This window comes from Carlito syrichta, unplaced genomic scaffold (genome assembly GCF_000164805.1).
Source record: "Carlito syrichta isolate Samal-C Ts95f unplaced genomic scaffold, Tarsius_syrichta-2.0.1 Scaffold104719, whole genome shotgun sequence".
Lineage (NCBI taxonomy): Eukaryota > Metazoa > Chordata > Mammalia > Primates > Tarsiidae > Carlito > Carlito syrichta.
The window spans coordinates 249,116-266,844 of NW_007048815.1; the positions used below are offsets into that span (position 1 = coordinate 249,116).

The following is a 17,729-nucleotide window of genomic DNA, read 5'->3' on the forward strand; positions in this document are numbered from 1 at the left end:
TTCATGTGCTTATTGGTCGTTTGTAATATCTTCTTTAGAAAAATGTCTACGTAAGTACTTTGCCCATTTTAAATCAGATTGATTTTTAAAATAGGAAATCTGCCCATCTTAGTTTTAAAAAGCCAAACATATGATCATTTGAAGATGATGTTAACAATTAAATTTAGGACTAATTAGGCTAATTTAAAGATAACTAAATTAAGATGTCTGTCATTTTTTACTTGAACATTACCTTGTTCATGCATCTTGAACATGTTATAACTCAGTAAATATTTGCTGGGTAAAGGAATAAATACTCATAGCTTATGTGGAGCCCTTAAATATAAACTATCGGGAGTAGATGTGATGTCGGGAGCGGATGAGCACTATCACTGTAGCAGGCCTTGAGTAAAGGCCCCAAGTGAAGGCAAGGTCTCACTTGGTAATTCTGCATCCTAGCCAAAGGCAAGGGATGCAGGCTGCCACATGAAACGGCATCTCAGATGCCCACACATCCGGGTGCACATAGTACAGATAGAGCCTTAGCTACAACAAGATAACCGCAGAACAACTTGACATTTAGATAGCAACAAAATTCCATTATAGCTCCCTCACAGACCTTGAATCCCTTCCACTTCCTTTGTGCTTGATTATAAAATAAACATGCTGAGCTAGTTTGGGGCCACTTCTCCATCGAAGGAAAGTGTCCCACCTGGCCCCAGCTTTTCTTTGTCTTCGTGTCTGTGTCTTTCTTAATCTCTCGCCACTGTCTGTTGGGACCCTCAAGGCAGCCAGACAGGCTACGGCAATAAACAATTCATTTAATGGGCATATGTATGTTTGATAAATAGAGAGATGATATGCATACATAAAGAGTGGTCATGATTTGATTTGGAGCAAGTTGATTGTGCCTACTTATTTACTGTTCAGCTGTTTACACTTTTTACAGTTTACCCTGGTGGCTACTTGTCACCTCTGACATTTTCACTCAATCTCTGAACTCTGCAGGTGAACACATGCTCGTGCTTAGTATGCCTCTCACATCAGAAATCTTCACCCCTCCGGACGCACACTCCGTGACTCTCACCCTACTCTGTGCTCCGGGAGCCTGACTTACGTGGACCATATCAGCGGGCTCTGTGCCCTCTGGCTCCTGGTTGGTTTGACCAATGAGGAGTCCTGGCAGGAAATGAGAAGGAGAGAGGACAGTGCAGTCAGCTGTTGATTCCCCTGGCTCCCTCCCAGCAGGGATGTGTCAGGATGGCTCTGTCCCCCAGCTGCAGGTCACAGTGCCTCTTCAGTTTCTCCATAAGATTCTTTCCTTCCAGGTTCTAGAAGTCCTTCTCTCTCTTGTCCCTGCAGGCATAGGTGCAATGACCTTCTGGGTTCTCTACTCCCTGCCCACACCTTTTATGGATTCTTCCCTACTATCTTAATTTGAGGATGACATCCTTTTCCTGCCAGACACCTGGCTGATGCACTTGCCCAGGCTTCGAGGTTCATGTGAGGATTTGCTACATAAATAAATTGCATGAAGGTGAGGTGTGGGCTTCCAGCGAGCCTCCTCCCCCCCAGCAGTGGACATGGTACCCAAGGGTGGTTGCATGCCCCTTACCACTCCTCCCTCCCTCCTTTAGCAGTGCCCAGTGTCTATTGTTTTTACCTTTGTGCCCTTGTGCCCAATGTTTAGTGTCTGCTTATGAGTGAGAACATGCGGTATTCAGTTTATTGTTTCTGTAATGGTTCACTAAGCATAATGGTCTCTAGCTGCATCCATGTTGCTGCGAAGGACTTGATTTTGTTCATCTTTATGGCTGTATGGTATTTCCTCATATGCACATACCTCATTTTCTTTATCCGGTTCACTTTCGATGGGCATGTCGGTTGGTGTCATGTTTTTGTTATTGTGAATAGTGCTGCAATAAACCAGGCTGCTTTATATCTGTGTACCAATGTGCTTGCTAAAAGCCTCATCCCTTAACTCTACAGCAAAGTAGAGCCATGCCCAGGCTTCTGTCTTAAAGCTTTGTTGGACTTGGCTGGGGGAAGGAGTGATTTTTAAAAGTCTTCAATGGAGAGTTGTTCTTGGGCTAATAGTGCCTTTACCTCAGCTAAGATTCTACCTCCTGGGTTGCTTCTATCTGTGGGGACTAGGTGAAGGAGTCTCTCCAGCAGCCCTTGAGTCCCCAAAGAGAGCACAGTTACCTCCATGCAAGTGGCAGCATTCATTGCCTTCAGAGGACCCCTCACGCCTTATGGGTGTGGTCTGATTTCAGTAGTGAGCCTCATGGCTCCCAAGGCATTGTAATTTACTTTCAGCCAGTCATATGGAGATTTGTGCTAACCAAAGCTCAGTTTAAATCCCCATTTTAAAAAAGGACTTTTATCCAATACTTCAAAGGTCACAGTTTGGCCAAACAGACACCCAATTTATATTCCTGAGAGAGTTAAACAGCTCTGTCTTCACCATTGGATTTCATTTTTATGGAGGTCTTTCTTTTATGCAAGATCAATGAATAGGTGTTAATTTTCATGTGTGTGACCAAAAGGTCTATCCAGGTCATTTTCCAAAATAATGGGAATCTTCTTTTTATATTTTCACCTCCTATTGCCAGAAACTTTCAGTAAGTCATGCAAAAAAAAAAAAAAAATAGCTATTTTTGGTTAAGGGATATCTTTTCATTCTGTAATGATCAAATACTTTGCTACTTTTGATGTCATAATATTAGTAATGTGATAACTTTACATATATTAATTTATTAATACTCAATTACCTTGTGAGATACATATAATTATTAACTCAGTTTTCTAAACCAATATCTTAGGTCTCAATTCCCCCCAACTTTTTTTGAGTTGGGGTCTCACTCTGTTGCCCAGGCTGCAGTGCAATGACATGATCACAACTCACTGCAGCCTTGACCTCCTGAGCTCAGGCAATTCTTCCACCTCAGCCTCCTTATTAGCTGGGGGACTATGGGAGGGATCTACCACACCCAGCTGATTATTATTATTATTATTTTTGTAGAGATGAGATCTTGCTATGTTGCCTAGGCTGGTCTCGAACTCTGAGGCACAAGCAATCCTCAGTCTTCCAAAGTGCTGGGATTATAGGCATGAGCCACCATACCCAGCCAAGTTTTTAATTTCCAAGTGTCCAAAATCATAGAAAAGTTAAAAAGGCAGCACAAGGTACAACCATGTACTGCTGAGCAATGTGGATGTAAGTGGCAGATGTGAAGCCATTTCATCCCTAGGTACTTTTGCATGTATCTCCTATGAACTAGAATATTCTGCTACATGAGTACAATATAATCTGCACACCTAAGAAGTTTATCCTTGATACAACATTATCTAATAAATAGCCATTTTAAAATTTAACCAGTTATCTCAGTAATTTCTTTTGTACCTTTAAAAAAAGATCCAGCATCAAAACAAAGATCATGCATTGCATTTACTTGTCTTTATTGCCCCCTTTACTCTAGAACATTCCCCCACCTTATTCTTTCATGACATTTACCATTTGAAGACAGCAAATCAGGTGTCTCAAAGCACACCTCATTGGAGACTGCAAAGTGATTTCTCAATTCAGTTATTCTGTCTACACATATTAGGTGACATTTTTCTGTCAAGAATGTTTTTGTCCTCTTCACACCTACTACTTCCTTCCTCCCTCCCTTCCTTCCTTTCTCTTTCTTGTATCATTTTTTTTAATTCATAGCTTTATCCCCCCTTTTCTTTTAGTTCAGTGGGTTACAATCTGTTGCCACTGTTCTTTTGGATGCTCAGGTTGTCCCAGATTTTGCTAGCAAGAGTCCCTTCAAGCCAGTCTCTTCTGTACTCTTTTTTTTTTTTTTACTTGTATTTCTAAGTCTTTTAGCACTTTGCTTTCAAGCTAAACAAGGTGCATCTGGTTCATCTGAGACTTCTCTTACCCAAAACCTTTATCAGTCATTGTTCCAAGGAGCCAAAAGGAAGAACTTTTAGCATAAGGAATGGTCTTTATATATTTATTTATTTATTTATTTATTTATTTATTTGAGTTGAAAGTCTCACTCTGTCACCACAGCTAGAGTGCAGTGGCCCAATCATGGCTCACTGAACACAGCTTCGATCTTCTGGACTCAGGTGATCCTTCTGCCTCACCTCCTGAATAGCTGGGATTATAGGCACATGCCACCAAACCTGTGTATAATATTTTGATTTTTTGTAGAGATGAGGTCTTGCTGTATTGCCTATGCTGGTGTCAAACTCCTGGGCTCCAGAAATCCTGCCTCAGCTTCCCTAAGTGTGAGGATTTATAGGCATGAGTCACCGCACCCCTCAGAAATGGTATTTAGACTCCAAGATGCTCAGTGTGCTCATTGCTACTGTGTGCCATGGCTTCCAGGTGCTTTCAGTGAACAGGATTAGGAAATATATTTTTAAATTCATATTGGAAAACTGTTCAGCTGTGGATAAAAGAGATTATAAAATACTATGTTTGTAGTATCTGCCATTTAAGGACAAAAGACAGTGCCATTATCACTTAAACTTCTTAGGATGTTTTTGTTAAAATTCACTTATCTATTTTTAAAATATCTTTTAAAAAATATTTTTAAGTCCACGCTTGGACCATATAAGGTTAAACAACATCCTTAAAATCATATTAGCATGTGACCAGCTGTAGAAATCAAATATTATTTTATTTTAATTCTGAGCTCTAAGTAAGTTTTCTGGAAGAAACCTAAACAGGTCATTCATGTCTGTTGAAATCTTAAGAAATAGAAAGAGGAACAGTATTGGAAGAAAATTTCTGAGGATTATGGTCAGCAATGATTTTTTTTTCTAGGAGAAAAAAATGAGAATACATAGAAAGGGGAAAAAGATAAGGGCAATACATTAAAAAATTCATTTGTTATTATTATTATTATTATTATTATTATTTTGAGTCTGAGTCTCACTCTGTTGCCCAGGTTAAAGTGCAGTGGCACAATCATAGCTCACTGCAACCTTAACCTCCTGGGTTCAGGCAATCTTTCTGCCTCAGTAGAAGATATCTCAGTGATACCACACCCAGCTAATTTTTTATTTTTTTTGTAGAGACAAATTCTCACTGTTTCCCAGACTGGTCTGAACTCCTGAGTTCAACTAATCCTTCTGCCTCAGTCTCCCAAAGTGCTGGGATTACAGGTGTGAGCTGCCACACCTGGTCCATTTTAATTATTTGAGTTAAAATTATTTAAAAATGAGCAAAACACTGAAAATGGGCTCTGCCAAATTGTATTTTATTTATCTTATAAGTAATGAAAAGGATTTATATCTGGAATTTAGTCAGATTCCAAGAGTAAATACTGGGAGATATATTTTGGGAGCCACAGCTTAAGATCGTACTCTCTCTTCTGTCACTTCAGTTTGAAATACACCTTGGGCTTTGTGTCACTAATTCTCTTTTATTTTTTTATGTGTGTGTGCCACTGATTCTCTCACCTGTGTCTGACAAGCCTATTGTCTTCTCCCCCTACAATCCCGCTCTTTCATTTTTGGGTGTTGCTTACCCTTACAGATATACAGATTCAGAAATAATAGGCATTTACCACTGACCAGCATGTCTTGCTAGCTTCTGCCATTTTTCCAGGCCACCGTGAGTGACTGAGAGCATAAAGCTTGCCGGGAGGTATACTGTAAGTCTGGTGAATTCCTGCTGTCCTATGTGACAGGATTCAATCCCAGAGGATTGAGAAATACATTTAATGAAGATGAGTTGGTTGAGAAATTGAGGTTTTGCTTCTGGAATCTCTAAAGAGGACTAGTTAAAAAAATGTGGTACATATGCACAATGGAATATTATGCAGCCATTAAAAAGGACAAAATTATGAACTTAAGCAGCTACTTGGATGGAATTAGAGTTTATAATACTGAGTGATCTTTCAAAACAAAGATCTGAGTACCACATGTTCTCACTCATAAGTGGACCTTAAACAACTATGGTAATACTATAAGAAAAGGATTGACAGTAGAGGGAAACTGGGGGAGGGGTGGGATTAACGGTAGTTAATATCTGCCTGGGAAAGGGGGTGCACACCTCATCAACAAGGGTACCTGCACAATGAATATTTGTATACCTAACCCTTAATTGTACCCCACAATTTTAAAATTAAAAAAAATTTTTTTTAATGTGGTGCATATACACAATGGAATATTACGCAGCCGTGAAGAAGAACAAAATTATGAACTTTGCAGCAACTTGGATGAACTTAGAGGCTAAAATCCTGAATGATCTATCACAGAAACAAAGAACCAAGTATCACAAGTTCTCACTCATAAGTGGACCTTGAACAACTATCATAATACTATAAGAAAGGGATTGGCAGTAGTGGGAAACTGCCAGGGGAGGGAGGGGCATACCTCATCAACACGTGTATCTGCATAATGAACATTTGCATACCTGACCTTGAGTTGTACCCCACGTATTTAAAATAAAAAATTTAAAAGAAAAAAGAAAAAGATTTTTATAAAATAAAAAAGGAAACTATAAGATGATAGAAATATGAGTATATTCACTTGCGAGCATCTATCCATCACCCATATCTGTCAGTTTCTTATTCACTGAAATGTACCTTATAGAAATTTGAAAAAAATACATTTGAAAGTTTTCAGAGGCCTGGAAACTGTAGCTACCTCGGTAGCTTCCACACCACAGGGTCCTAGATTTCATGTGCTGAGCCTGGAACCCTTCTGGGGGAAGCAAGAGAGACAGAGCTGACCACATGGGACTCCTTTGTGAATTCCAAAAAACCAAAATTCTTTGTTCATGACCCAGATGTTGGCATTAAATTGATGCATCAGGGCATTATAGTTAGCTGTATTCTGAGGTGGGGTGCCGGGCGTGGGTGATCTCTTTTGTAGGCAAGGCATACATGTGACATTTTAGTGCATTATTTTTGGTTGTATGTCATATGATAGTGGCATGTTCTGTGTGGTCATGCTCACATCTGTAGCATCCTTTAAAAACCATAAGGAACTTTATTTGTAAGGTGAGGTGAGAAGAATTGCAAACAAACACAGATGTATATCTTCAGTATCTGCTCTTGCTGAATAAAATAGTTTTTCCTTCTAAATTTGCTGTTTTTTTAAAAAGTCTAATTTATTTTTATTTTATTTATTTATTTATTTATTTATTTATTTTTAGTTGTAGTCTCACTCTGTTGCCCAGGCTGGAGTGCAGTGGTATACTCATAGCCACCCCAGTGTCGACCTGCTGGGTTCAGGCGATCCTTCTCCCTCAGTCTTCCAAGTAGCCGGAACTACAGGCATGTGCTACCACGCCCGTCTAATTTTTTGATTTACTGTAGAGACAAGATCCCACCAAGTTGCCCAGGCTGATCTCAAACCCCTGGGCTCAGGCAGTCCTCTTGCCTCTGCCTCCCAAAGTGTTGCAGCCACCGTGCGCGGCCTAAATGTCTAATTTAAAATCATGATAGTTTAGCAGTAATTTTTCTGTAAAATGTTTACCTGTTCATATTTACTAACATAATTTGTACTCTCTATGCTATGTGGTATGCTTGACCCCCAGCAGAGGTCATTTGTTGGCTTTTTGGCCTTTTGGGGGGTGGGACACAGAATTGGCTCTTAACCATGGTTAGGTTAAACTCACTTCTTTCTGGAGCAGCACCCATGGTGGAGGTAATTTGTGCATCATTTGTGAGTGGGCCTGATAGGCTCTCCCTGTGACTTTGGTTACTGCTGATGCATCTCAATGAAGCAGCTATTTCTTGCCTCTGAGCACAAAGCCCTCTTCCTCCCTCTGGGGCTGTTTCTGAGGTGGCTGCTCCTAATTATCCTTGCAGTGGCCTTCTGCCCCCACAAAGAGACTTTGTGGGAGGTAAAGGGTGGGATCTGTGATGCCCATCAGATCCCTGACTGCTGACTCTCGGGCCAACAGGACCCTACTGCTTTTAGCAGGTGCACAGAGAGGCAGAGCCAGGATCTCAGCCAAGTCTCCCAATGCCACCAACTCTGTCCTAAGGAGAATCATTTACTGAGAATTTGTTATTTGTCAGATATTAATCAAAGCACTTTACACATGCAAACTTGTTTCATGCTCACAACAACCGTAGGAAGTATATGTTATCATCATCATCTCCATTTACAGACAAAAAATTCAAGGCACAGAGAGGTTGAGTAACTTGCCCAAGATAATATGGTTTTAAAAACGGTTGAATCATTCCACAAAAAAGATACCTGCACACGTATGTTTGTTGCAGCTCTATTCACAATAGCAAAAACATGGAACCAACCATGTTGCCCATCGAAGCTGGGCTGGATAAAAAAAAAAATGTAGTATGTATACACAATGGAATATTATGCAGCCATGAAGAAGGACAAATATGGACTTTGCAGCAACTTGGATGGATTTAGAGTCAATCATACTCAGTAATCTATCACAGAAACAAAGAACGGAGTACCATATGTTCTCACTCATAAGCAGACCTTGAACAATTACAATACTATATGAAAGCGATTGGCAGTAGTGGAAAACTGTCAGGGGAGGTGGAGTGGGATTGGCAGGTGAGGGAAACTGCTAGGGGAGGCAGGGGCATACCTCATCAATAAGGGTACCTGCATAATCAAAGTTTGTATACCTAACCCTGAATTGTACCCCACATCTTTATAATAAAAAAATTTAAAAAATGGTAGAACCAGGTGCAAATCCAGACAAGCTGACTTTAGTTTCACTTCCCTGAGTAATTCTTTTTTCTTCCCCCTTGAAAAGCCCTAGATACAAAGATTCCACTTCTGGCAGCATATATGCAGTAAAATCCATAGCTAAGGGGCAGACGTGGCCTTCATACTTTTGTCCCAGTCATTAACACCCACATCCTATTGTTCCATGGTGTCTGTATCAAGTTACTCACATACAATTGGACCTCCACTAAAAACCGTTCCTCTTGGACATGAAAAGTCTTCACAGTGGACATTTTGTAAATCTAACCAGAGTGTAACGCGGTTGACTATTTAATAAAACCCATCATGAAGCCTTGTGAAAAGCAAAAGGAGCCTTTTGTAAGATTGTTGTCTTGCCTTCATTTCTTCTGGTACTCAATGCAAAATCTGGTTTGCTTAAACAAGGTACAGCTGTCTTGATCTGTGGTCACATTGCTTCTCTACTGGTCGCTAAATGCATTTGTTCCTTATGCTTCCTCATGAGGACTTTCTGAGGGTTTCTTTTTTGTTTAACATCATTCATTTTCACCCCAGAGACCACTATGGGTGCTACGAAGTCAAGCTTTGTTTTATTGGTAGGTGTTATTTTATGAATACATTCGAGATAATTAATGTATCAAATTGATAATATTTCATGCACTTCAGATTCATATTTGTATAAATGTTCCCAAGCATGAGATACATTTCAGAGCCATTTACTGGAAATGCATTATCAGCTATCAGGTTGGAGTTACACTCAGTCTGGTGAAAAAGGAGGGACTTTGAAATAGCCCCTATGGAATTTTCACCTTTTTATTTGTAACTGATTTCTTATTACTAAATAATTGATGCCAAGATTAATCAAGAAAAATCCCAAGCTGTTTTCATAAATAAGGTCTGCACTCTGGGAATGGTTTCAGCCCTTCAGGAAATGACATACTGCCCTTCCTTATAAATGCTCAGTAATGGCCTACTTACACTCCATTATGTTTGGCTCCTAAGTGCTATTAGGAGTTTCTTTCACGGTCTTTTCATTAAGGTAAAAATGGCCATTAAAACAAGTTTTTAAAGGACCATTTTAAAATATTTGCCGTTTGCGAAACAGAATGAACTCGTACAACGTGTCCCTGAAATGTTGCGCCAAGCTGTGTCGGAGGGGGAAGCTTTTGACTTGGTGAAATTCTACTTTTCAAGTCTAGTGTTCAATAAAAGCTTTTCTGTTTTTCTTTTCAGGTATGTGACCAGTTGGATAGACAGAAGGCAGCATCAATCAGAAAAGGCCAATTTAACTATTCTTTTTGATAAGTATGTTCCCGCTTGTTTGGAGAAGATGAGGACAAGCTTTAAAACAATCACGGCAATTCCAGAGAGTAGCCTGGTTCAGGTTTGTCTTCGGTGATATCGTTTGACATTCTAGTTCTGATATGGTGGTGGGTCTTGGTCGAGAAAACAGAAGTTCTTGCTTGCCCAAGAAGATGGGAAGATTTCTGAAATGATTAAATTGCTTCAACCCTCCTGCCCCAGCCCCCATGTTCCCTAGAGCAAGTCCCTATTATATACTATCACACTCAGTTGGTATTTGGGTGTGTGGTCTTCCTTTTCACAATCTTGTGAAAATAGATTGAAGCCATGTTTAATTCATTTTTATATCACTGGAGATTTACATAGCTTCTAGCATACAGTAGGTGTCCAATATGTGTTTATTGAATAATTATGTTCCTCCCAAGTGTATGTATTTGCACAGTTAGAAGAACAAAGTTGCAACAGCCTTATGTATTTTACTAGCTCCTAAGAAACTTGCCCAGAGAGGGTGCTCAGTATGTTTTTTTGAAAAAAGAATAAATCTGTGCAATTAAAGATGCCAACCAGTGAGTAGGAGAAGGCCTCTGAGTTCTGCCACGTAGGCGCCACCACCCACAGACCTCCACCTCCCAAAAATATTCCTGAAGTCATGTCAGTCTGGATGAAGAGTTCCTAATTTTCCAGGGATACATTTTTTCTGATCCTGGTCCTGAGACAGCTGGTAAGAATGAAGGGTACATATGATACGTTGTCATGGAAGCTAATGAAAATAATTTACAGCATACAGAAATGAAGGTTGTGATCTTAATCTCAGCATGAGAAACAACTATCCCCAGCCCTTAAAGCAAAAAACTTCACAAAAGATTTACCATTTGAAATTTTTTTTGCCCTATAGGAGCAAAATTGGTTTCTAAGTACGTTGTTACCATTAAGTTACTATGTTACCAAATTTGTTTGAAGCTAAATTAGAAATAGTCACAAGCATAATAAGAAGAGAAAGTTCAGGTTTTGGGATAATTCACACACCAATTAAATAAACGATAGTCTTCAACAGTAATTATCTGAGGTATAATTTATTTCTGAAAGCCGGCCTGAATTTATTCATAATGAATTAATTATGTAGTTAGCCTAATTAGACTTCCTCTGGTGTAATACTTGCAAAAAAGCATGATCGTGTTCTTTCTCAAGTTGACTTGTGTATTTGTGTGATTCTCTGTGGTGTGAACTTTTTCATTCAAGAGTAGTGTGAAAATAGGTCAGTAGGAATTAATATGATTTCTCCATTTTCTCCTTTTGTAGTATTTAGAAATGGCATTTAATCCTTAGCTCCTTTTAAGCTGTTGTTTTATAGAGTAGTTTCTTTTCTGTGGTTACTTGTAAGTGTAGGATTTTGAGGCAAAAATGGGTATGAAAAGAGACTACCTTGAAAAGGCGATCTTAAGAAATTAATGCATTCTCTTCTAATATCTGAAAATCTTTACATTTGGTCAAGCGTATTGACTCTTGGAATATGCATTAAAATATGATTTTATTAATTGCTAACACAGAGCTCAACATGTTTTTCAAGTACTGTGTTTGGGAGACAACAGAAGAATCATGTGACTTGATTAGAGTGGTCACCGGCACAGATAGCATAACACTGAGACTTTTTAGTTTTCTTTTTTCAATTTTAACGGCTCCTTAGAACAACACAGCTTTCACTCAGAAATAGTGGAGCCTCAGGATTTTACACCGTTTTTCAAAAACAAATTGGTGAGTTGTGTTCTATTAAAAGATGATTTCAAACTGGCTGACGTGGCACAGTATAAAATGATAGAAATCAAGAGAGAAAAAATTTAAACTATAACAGGTGCTCAACTATTTAAATGGAAAGCATCCTCCCATCTTTCGTGGCTAGTTAGGAAAGGTACACACACGACTCTGACTTGATTTGTTGTGGCTTGCATGGTTACAGGTCTGATCATCTATTGCTGACCCCCCAAACTGGAGGAAGGCTATTTTTATTTTTCTGTGAGGATGCTAATTAATGACAACCATTTTTTACACTTGAGAGATCTGGCCCCAAAACATATTCATTGCTAGTTATTATTTCATGGCAACAGCCATGATCCTCTCATTACTGATGTGAGTGCCCCGAGCATGGGGTATGCTAGGACCAACAGAGCATGTTGCCATTTCCCCCGGAATGTTTGAAGTACATGTTCCTTGCTGGGCACAGTTGTTCACGCCTATAATCCTAATAATTTATGAGGCTGAGGTGAGAGGATTGCTTGAGCTCAGGGGTTCAAAACTCTCCTGAGCAACAGAGTGAGACCACATCTCTACAAAAAAGCAAAAAATTAGCCGAGTGTAATGGTGCTCGCCTATAGTCCCAGCTACTTAGATGGCTGACGTAAAAGGATTGCATGAGTTGGAGGCTGCAGTGAACCTTGATCATGCCACTGCACTCCAGCATGGGCAACAGAGTGAGACACACACACAAACACACACACACACACACACACACACACACACACACACACACACCACACCACGTTCCTCAACAATGTTTCTTACAAGGTTAAATTTAGTTTGTTGCCCAAAAAAAAAAAAAACCACAGGCGATGGCTGCCACTCCAACGTTCTAAATTTATGACAACAGGTGAGGAAAATGGCTGCCAGCACCCTGATGGAAAGTGAGTTATCTAAATGTCCAATGAGAGGGAGATAGTTAACCAAATGCCTGTCTATTCAATGGAGTCCTACACATCCATCCCAATGATGCTGTGAGTCACAGTGATGGATAAAAATGTCTTTGGTATGTTTTTAAGTGAGGAGAAGTAAGTTATAGAATATCATGTGAAGTATGATTCTCTATTTATAACAAAGTGAATATAGCTATATACCCATCTTTGCCCTTTTTACTCATATGTATTTTTGGTTTGTACAGTAACTATTAACTAGATTATTGAAAATTTTATTTTTAAAAATGGTTCGCTATTACCTAGAAGATCATTCTGGTGAAAACTGACAAAAGTTTTCTACCATTGGCTCAGATACCTAAGGCAGTCATTTTTATTTCTCTCAATGTAGCAAGTCACAGAGTTGGAAACAATTATGTAATCTCTTAAGGATAAAGTGGAGTTGTCGGAACATCCTCTGAACTTAACCACTACTAAGACAAGGTTACCCTGAATAAATGGCTGTTTCTTTTTCTTTAGACTATTTGTGCTCTCTTGGAGTGTTTGTTGACCCCTGAAAATGTGCCCTCTGACAGCCCCAAAGAAGTGTATGAAGTCTACTTTGTCTTTGCTTGCGTCTGGGCGTTTGGAGGCCCTCTGCTACAGGATCAGGTAGGTTTAGAAGTGAATTACAGAGTCAGCTTTACTTGGGGGTGGGGAGGGATTGTTATGTGATTTGTAAGTTTTGATTTTATATAATGGACCACTTGCCCTATGCTCTCCTAAGCATGGACATTCTCTGAGCAATCCCATCCGGGCTGGTAGTTCCAACCTCATCTGATGATGCCAAATCTGTAGACTCAGCCTGACTCTTCTGAACACAAACCTCTATGTACCCAGCAGCCTCTGGCATCTCACCTGCAGCCTGCTGTTCTATAAATGTCATACTTGGCATGCCCGAAGTAGACCTTTCGTCTGCCCCACGCCCCAATTTGTTTCCCTTTCCTCCCCTCCCCTCCCCTTCCTTCCCCTTTCCTTCCTGTCCCTCCCCACACCTTCCCTCTCCTTCCCTCCCCTTCCCTTCTCTTCCCTCCTACCCCCTGTCTTTTTCTTTCCAGTCCTCACTCTGTCACTCATGCTGGCACAATCATGACTCACGATAGCCTCAACCTCCTGGGCTCAAGTGATTCTTCCACCTTAGCCACCCAAATAACTGGGACTACAGACATGCATCACCATGCCTGGCTTATCTTTAAAATTTTTTTTGTAGAGATGAGGTCTCGCTATGTTGCCTAGGCTTGTCTCGAACTCCTGGACTCAAGCAATTCTCCTGCCTTGGCCTTTTAAGGTCCATACCCCACTTTGACCCTCCTTTTTTATTTTTTTCCCCTTCAGTGGTATATTCTTCCCAGCTGCTTCATTTCCAAACCTGGGAGACATCACTCTTCCTTCTTTATTTTCCATGGTCTCAGACTCTTTCAGTTTCACTTATGAAATAACTGCCAAGTCTGTCCCCTCTTCTCCATCCCCACAGCCTTAATTCTGCAGTGGATTATTTTTAGATTGCCCTGGGCTATCATAGTGTCTTAGTCAGCTCAGGATACCATAACAAAATACCATAGATGCGGTGGTTTAAACAACAGAAATTTATTTTTCACAGTTCTGGGGGTTGGAAGTCCAGGATCAGAGTGCCAGCATGGTTGGATTCTGCTAAAAACTTTCTTCCTTGTTTTCAGATGGCTCCCTTCTTACTATGTCCTCTTGTGACAGAGAATAAAAAATGGGTGCCTCTTCTTCTAAAAGCACTAACACCATCATGAGGGGGCCTGTCCTCATGACCCATGTAAGCCTAATTACGCTCCAAAGCCCCCATCTCCAAATATCTTAACAGGTGATTAGAGCTTCAACATGTGGATTTGGGGAATGAGGGGGAGTCAAACTGCACTTTCTTGTCTATGGTAACCTCCAGCCTGGTTTCTCCAGTTTGAAGTTTCTAGTCTCTCCTCCTTCCAACCAGTCTCACATGCTGTTTTCAGGGTAGTCATTTGTGATCAGTGGTCAACCACAGCTAGTTCCCTTTCACTGCTCTTCCTTCAGCTCAAAGTGAAATGGTCACACCTGCACAGATTCCTTGAATAGCCCTTTTGTGGCTTCTGATTTCCTATGGGAAATCACCTGGGAGAGGAACTGGCACGAGCACACACACCCTGTGTACACCAACGGTTTGGACTTACCAAGGTGCAAAGTGGGGGCTTTTCAGTTTTTGACATGTGCAGCTCTCATCTCCACCAAGCAACTCTCTGTGTAGACTCTTCTCATGTGATCTTTACAGATAAAGCAAAGCTCTGAGGGGCAAAGCCACTTGTCCAAAGTTGCACTGATGGTGATGGAACACCACGGTTCCCACGCAAGTATCTTTCTCCAAAGGCCACGCTTTTTGTGGTAGCTCAGGACCTCTCATGGTCATCATGCTGCCCCTGAATCCTTACATTAAAAATATGCAACACAGGCCGAGCGTGGTGGCTGATACCTGTAATCCCAGCACTTTGGAAGGCTAAGGTAGGAGGATTGCAAGAGCCTAGGAGTTCAAGATCAAACTGGGGCAGCATAGCAAGTCCCTGTCTCTACAATAAAAACAAAAAAATATGTTTAAAAGATTAGCTGAGTGTGGTGGGGTGTGCATATAGTCCCAGCTACTTGGGAGGCTGAAGTTGGAGGATTGCTTGAGCTTGAGTTGGCACTCCAGCCTGGGTGACAGAGTGAAACCCTGTCTCAAATAAAGCAAAACAAAAGAAAACAGATATTTTCCAGGCTTCCTGGATCTTCCCAGGTGAGAACAGGAAGTTTACACTGGAAGACATCACAGTCAGAAGTGACCCATATTTCTGCTAGTTCACTCCCTGCAGATCCTCGAATAAATGGTTGATGTCACCTGTGGGCCAGTCCTACTTCTTGGCACTAGGTTACCATACTCATATCTATAAATAAATTTGGCACTCACTTGGCCTCCCAGGTCTTTTTTCAGCCATTATCAGAAGGCACATTTCCTTCCATAATCTCCAAGTGCTTTCTAAAGAGCAGCAGCTGGTCCTGCTTTGGGCAAGTCAAGTGTTGGTGTGGGGACTCCATGTGGCCTTCTCAAAGGCACAGTTTATAGCACGTGTGGGTTTCTTGTTCACAAAGGCCATGTGCAGACAGAATACAACCCTTTTCTCCTTGCCAGGTTTTTCTCTCAGTGTTTTTCACAAAGTTTTTATTTTCCCAGGACTGTAAAATCAGGTAAGATGTTGATAGCTGAGATCTTCCCACCCCTGAGGATAATATCCCACCTCCCTCCTGGCGGGTCCTCTTTTAATTTTCCCAGTTTCCAGACATGCTGGCCTTCCTCCACAGTTATTCCAGGTGGAAACTGGGCATCACTGGTTGCTTCCTTTTCCCAGTTCATAGTCAATATCATCATTGTTGTCATCGTCATCATCATCATCTTTATATTTTCAAAAGATCTCTAACTACAAAGCGTTCAAAAGAGAGATTGTGAGGTTCAGAGCATGAAGGAAACAGACACAAGAAATATTCTTGAGACAGCCATTTGTTAACCCTGCTGTATGTCAGGGACTGTGCTGGACTTTTCATGAGCCATTTCACTTAATCCTCCAAACGATAAAAATCTATATGAATTGGTACAACTATTCTTCTTTTGCAAATAAGGAACTGAAGCCTAGAGAGGTAAATTAATCTGCTTAAGGACATGAAGCTAGCCTGAGCCAGGTTTAAACTGCAGCAAACAGACTCCAGACCTGTGTTCCTAAATCAGACCATTACAGACAACCTCTAGTGTGGGTCTCAAATCAGCTCCCTCAGCTCCCATCAGCTGCTATCATTTTTCATTTGGCTTCTGTGTCTACACTTGGCCCCACAATTCATTATCACTCAGTAATCAGTGATTTTTAAAATTTTTTAATCTTATTTTATCCATCTGTCTGTCTGTCTTTCTAGCTAGCTAGCTATTTGAGTCAAGATTTCACTCTGTTTCCCAGGCTGGAGTGCAGTGTCAGGATCATGGCTTACCACAGCCTCGACTTCTCCTGGACTCAATGATCCTTCTGCCCCAACCTCCCAAGTAGCTGGGACTACATGTGCACACCACCACATCCAGCTAATTTTTTTATTTGTTTGTAGAGGCAAAGTCTTGCTATATTGTCCAGGCTGGTTTTGAACCCCTGGGCTCAAGTAGTTTTTCCACCTCAGCCTCTTGAAATACTGGGATTACAGGTGTGAGCCACCATACCCAGCCCAGAGTGATTTTTTAAAAATGTACATTAAATTACATGATATACTCCAGCTATACACTCAGAATAAGGAACAGTATTAGAATCAAATAATGTTACCAGGTTTTAGATTACCCCATTGTCTTTATTTTTCCCATTGTACCATGCTTGATGTGAACATTGGTGGACATCACACCACTGCTTGACAACTGCTACCTCACACGGTAATTTACACGATAGTTTGTGGTTAGAGTGAATAACCAAGGAGTGGCCTGATGTTCACCTAACTTTACCTTGCTTTTTAAGTTAATCATTCTGCTGAATTTGCACTTGATGGGTATGTGGCCATTGTAGCTTTCTACCCCTGTGATGGTATTACTCATTCTGACTTATTTCTAGTTATTTATTTGATGGCTTTGATTGCCTTGAAGTCTGCCACAAGGATTTCTCTTGTTCTCCATAGCTTTCTGATTATCAAGCTGACTTCAGTCGGTGGTGGCATAAGGAGATGAAAGCTGTGAAGTTTCCATCCCAAGGAACAGTCTTTGATTATTATGTGGACCACAAGACTAAGAAATTCTTCCCCTGGACTGACAAAATCCTCCAATTTACTATGAATCCGGATGTGCCTCTGCAGGTAGGTGCCTTATCCAAGTGACAGTATGCTGGTCTTTTGTCTTTCTTGCCAGGTAGAGAAATTAATGTGCTGATGTGCTCAGCATATGACATACATCACTGGGAGAGTGGAATCCAGCTCTAAGAATGCTTAGTGAGGAGGCCATTCTATTTCTGCAACCTCTTTTTTAAAAGACATTTCGACTTAATTCTGTAGTAACAG

The 17,729-nt window shown here is 40.6% G+C and overlaps 1 protein-coding gene across 1 annotated transcript in view; it reads left to right on the forward strand.

Annotated features, from left to right (window-relative positions):
• Positions 1–17,528, forward strand: part of LOC103268211 (dynein heavy chain 11, axonemal-like) — a gene marked incomplete at its 3' end in the record, with an annotated part of 189,018 nt that extends 171,490 nt beyond the window's left edge. The window contains 3 exon segments of the mRNA XM_021716137.1: positions 9,895–10,045; positions 13,164–13,295; positions 17,355–17,528. Of these exon segments, the coding sequence (XP_021571812.1) occupies positions 9,895–10,045; positions 13,164–13,295; positions 17,355–17,528 (457 nt within the window).
• Positions 17,529–17,729: the final 201 nt, after the last annotated feature.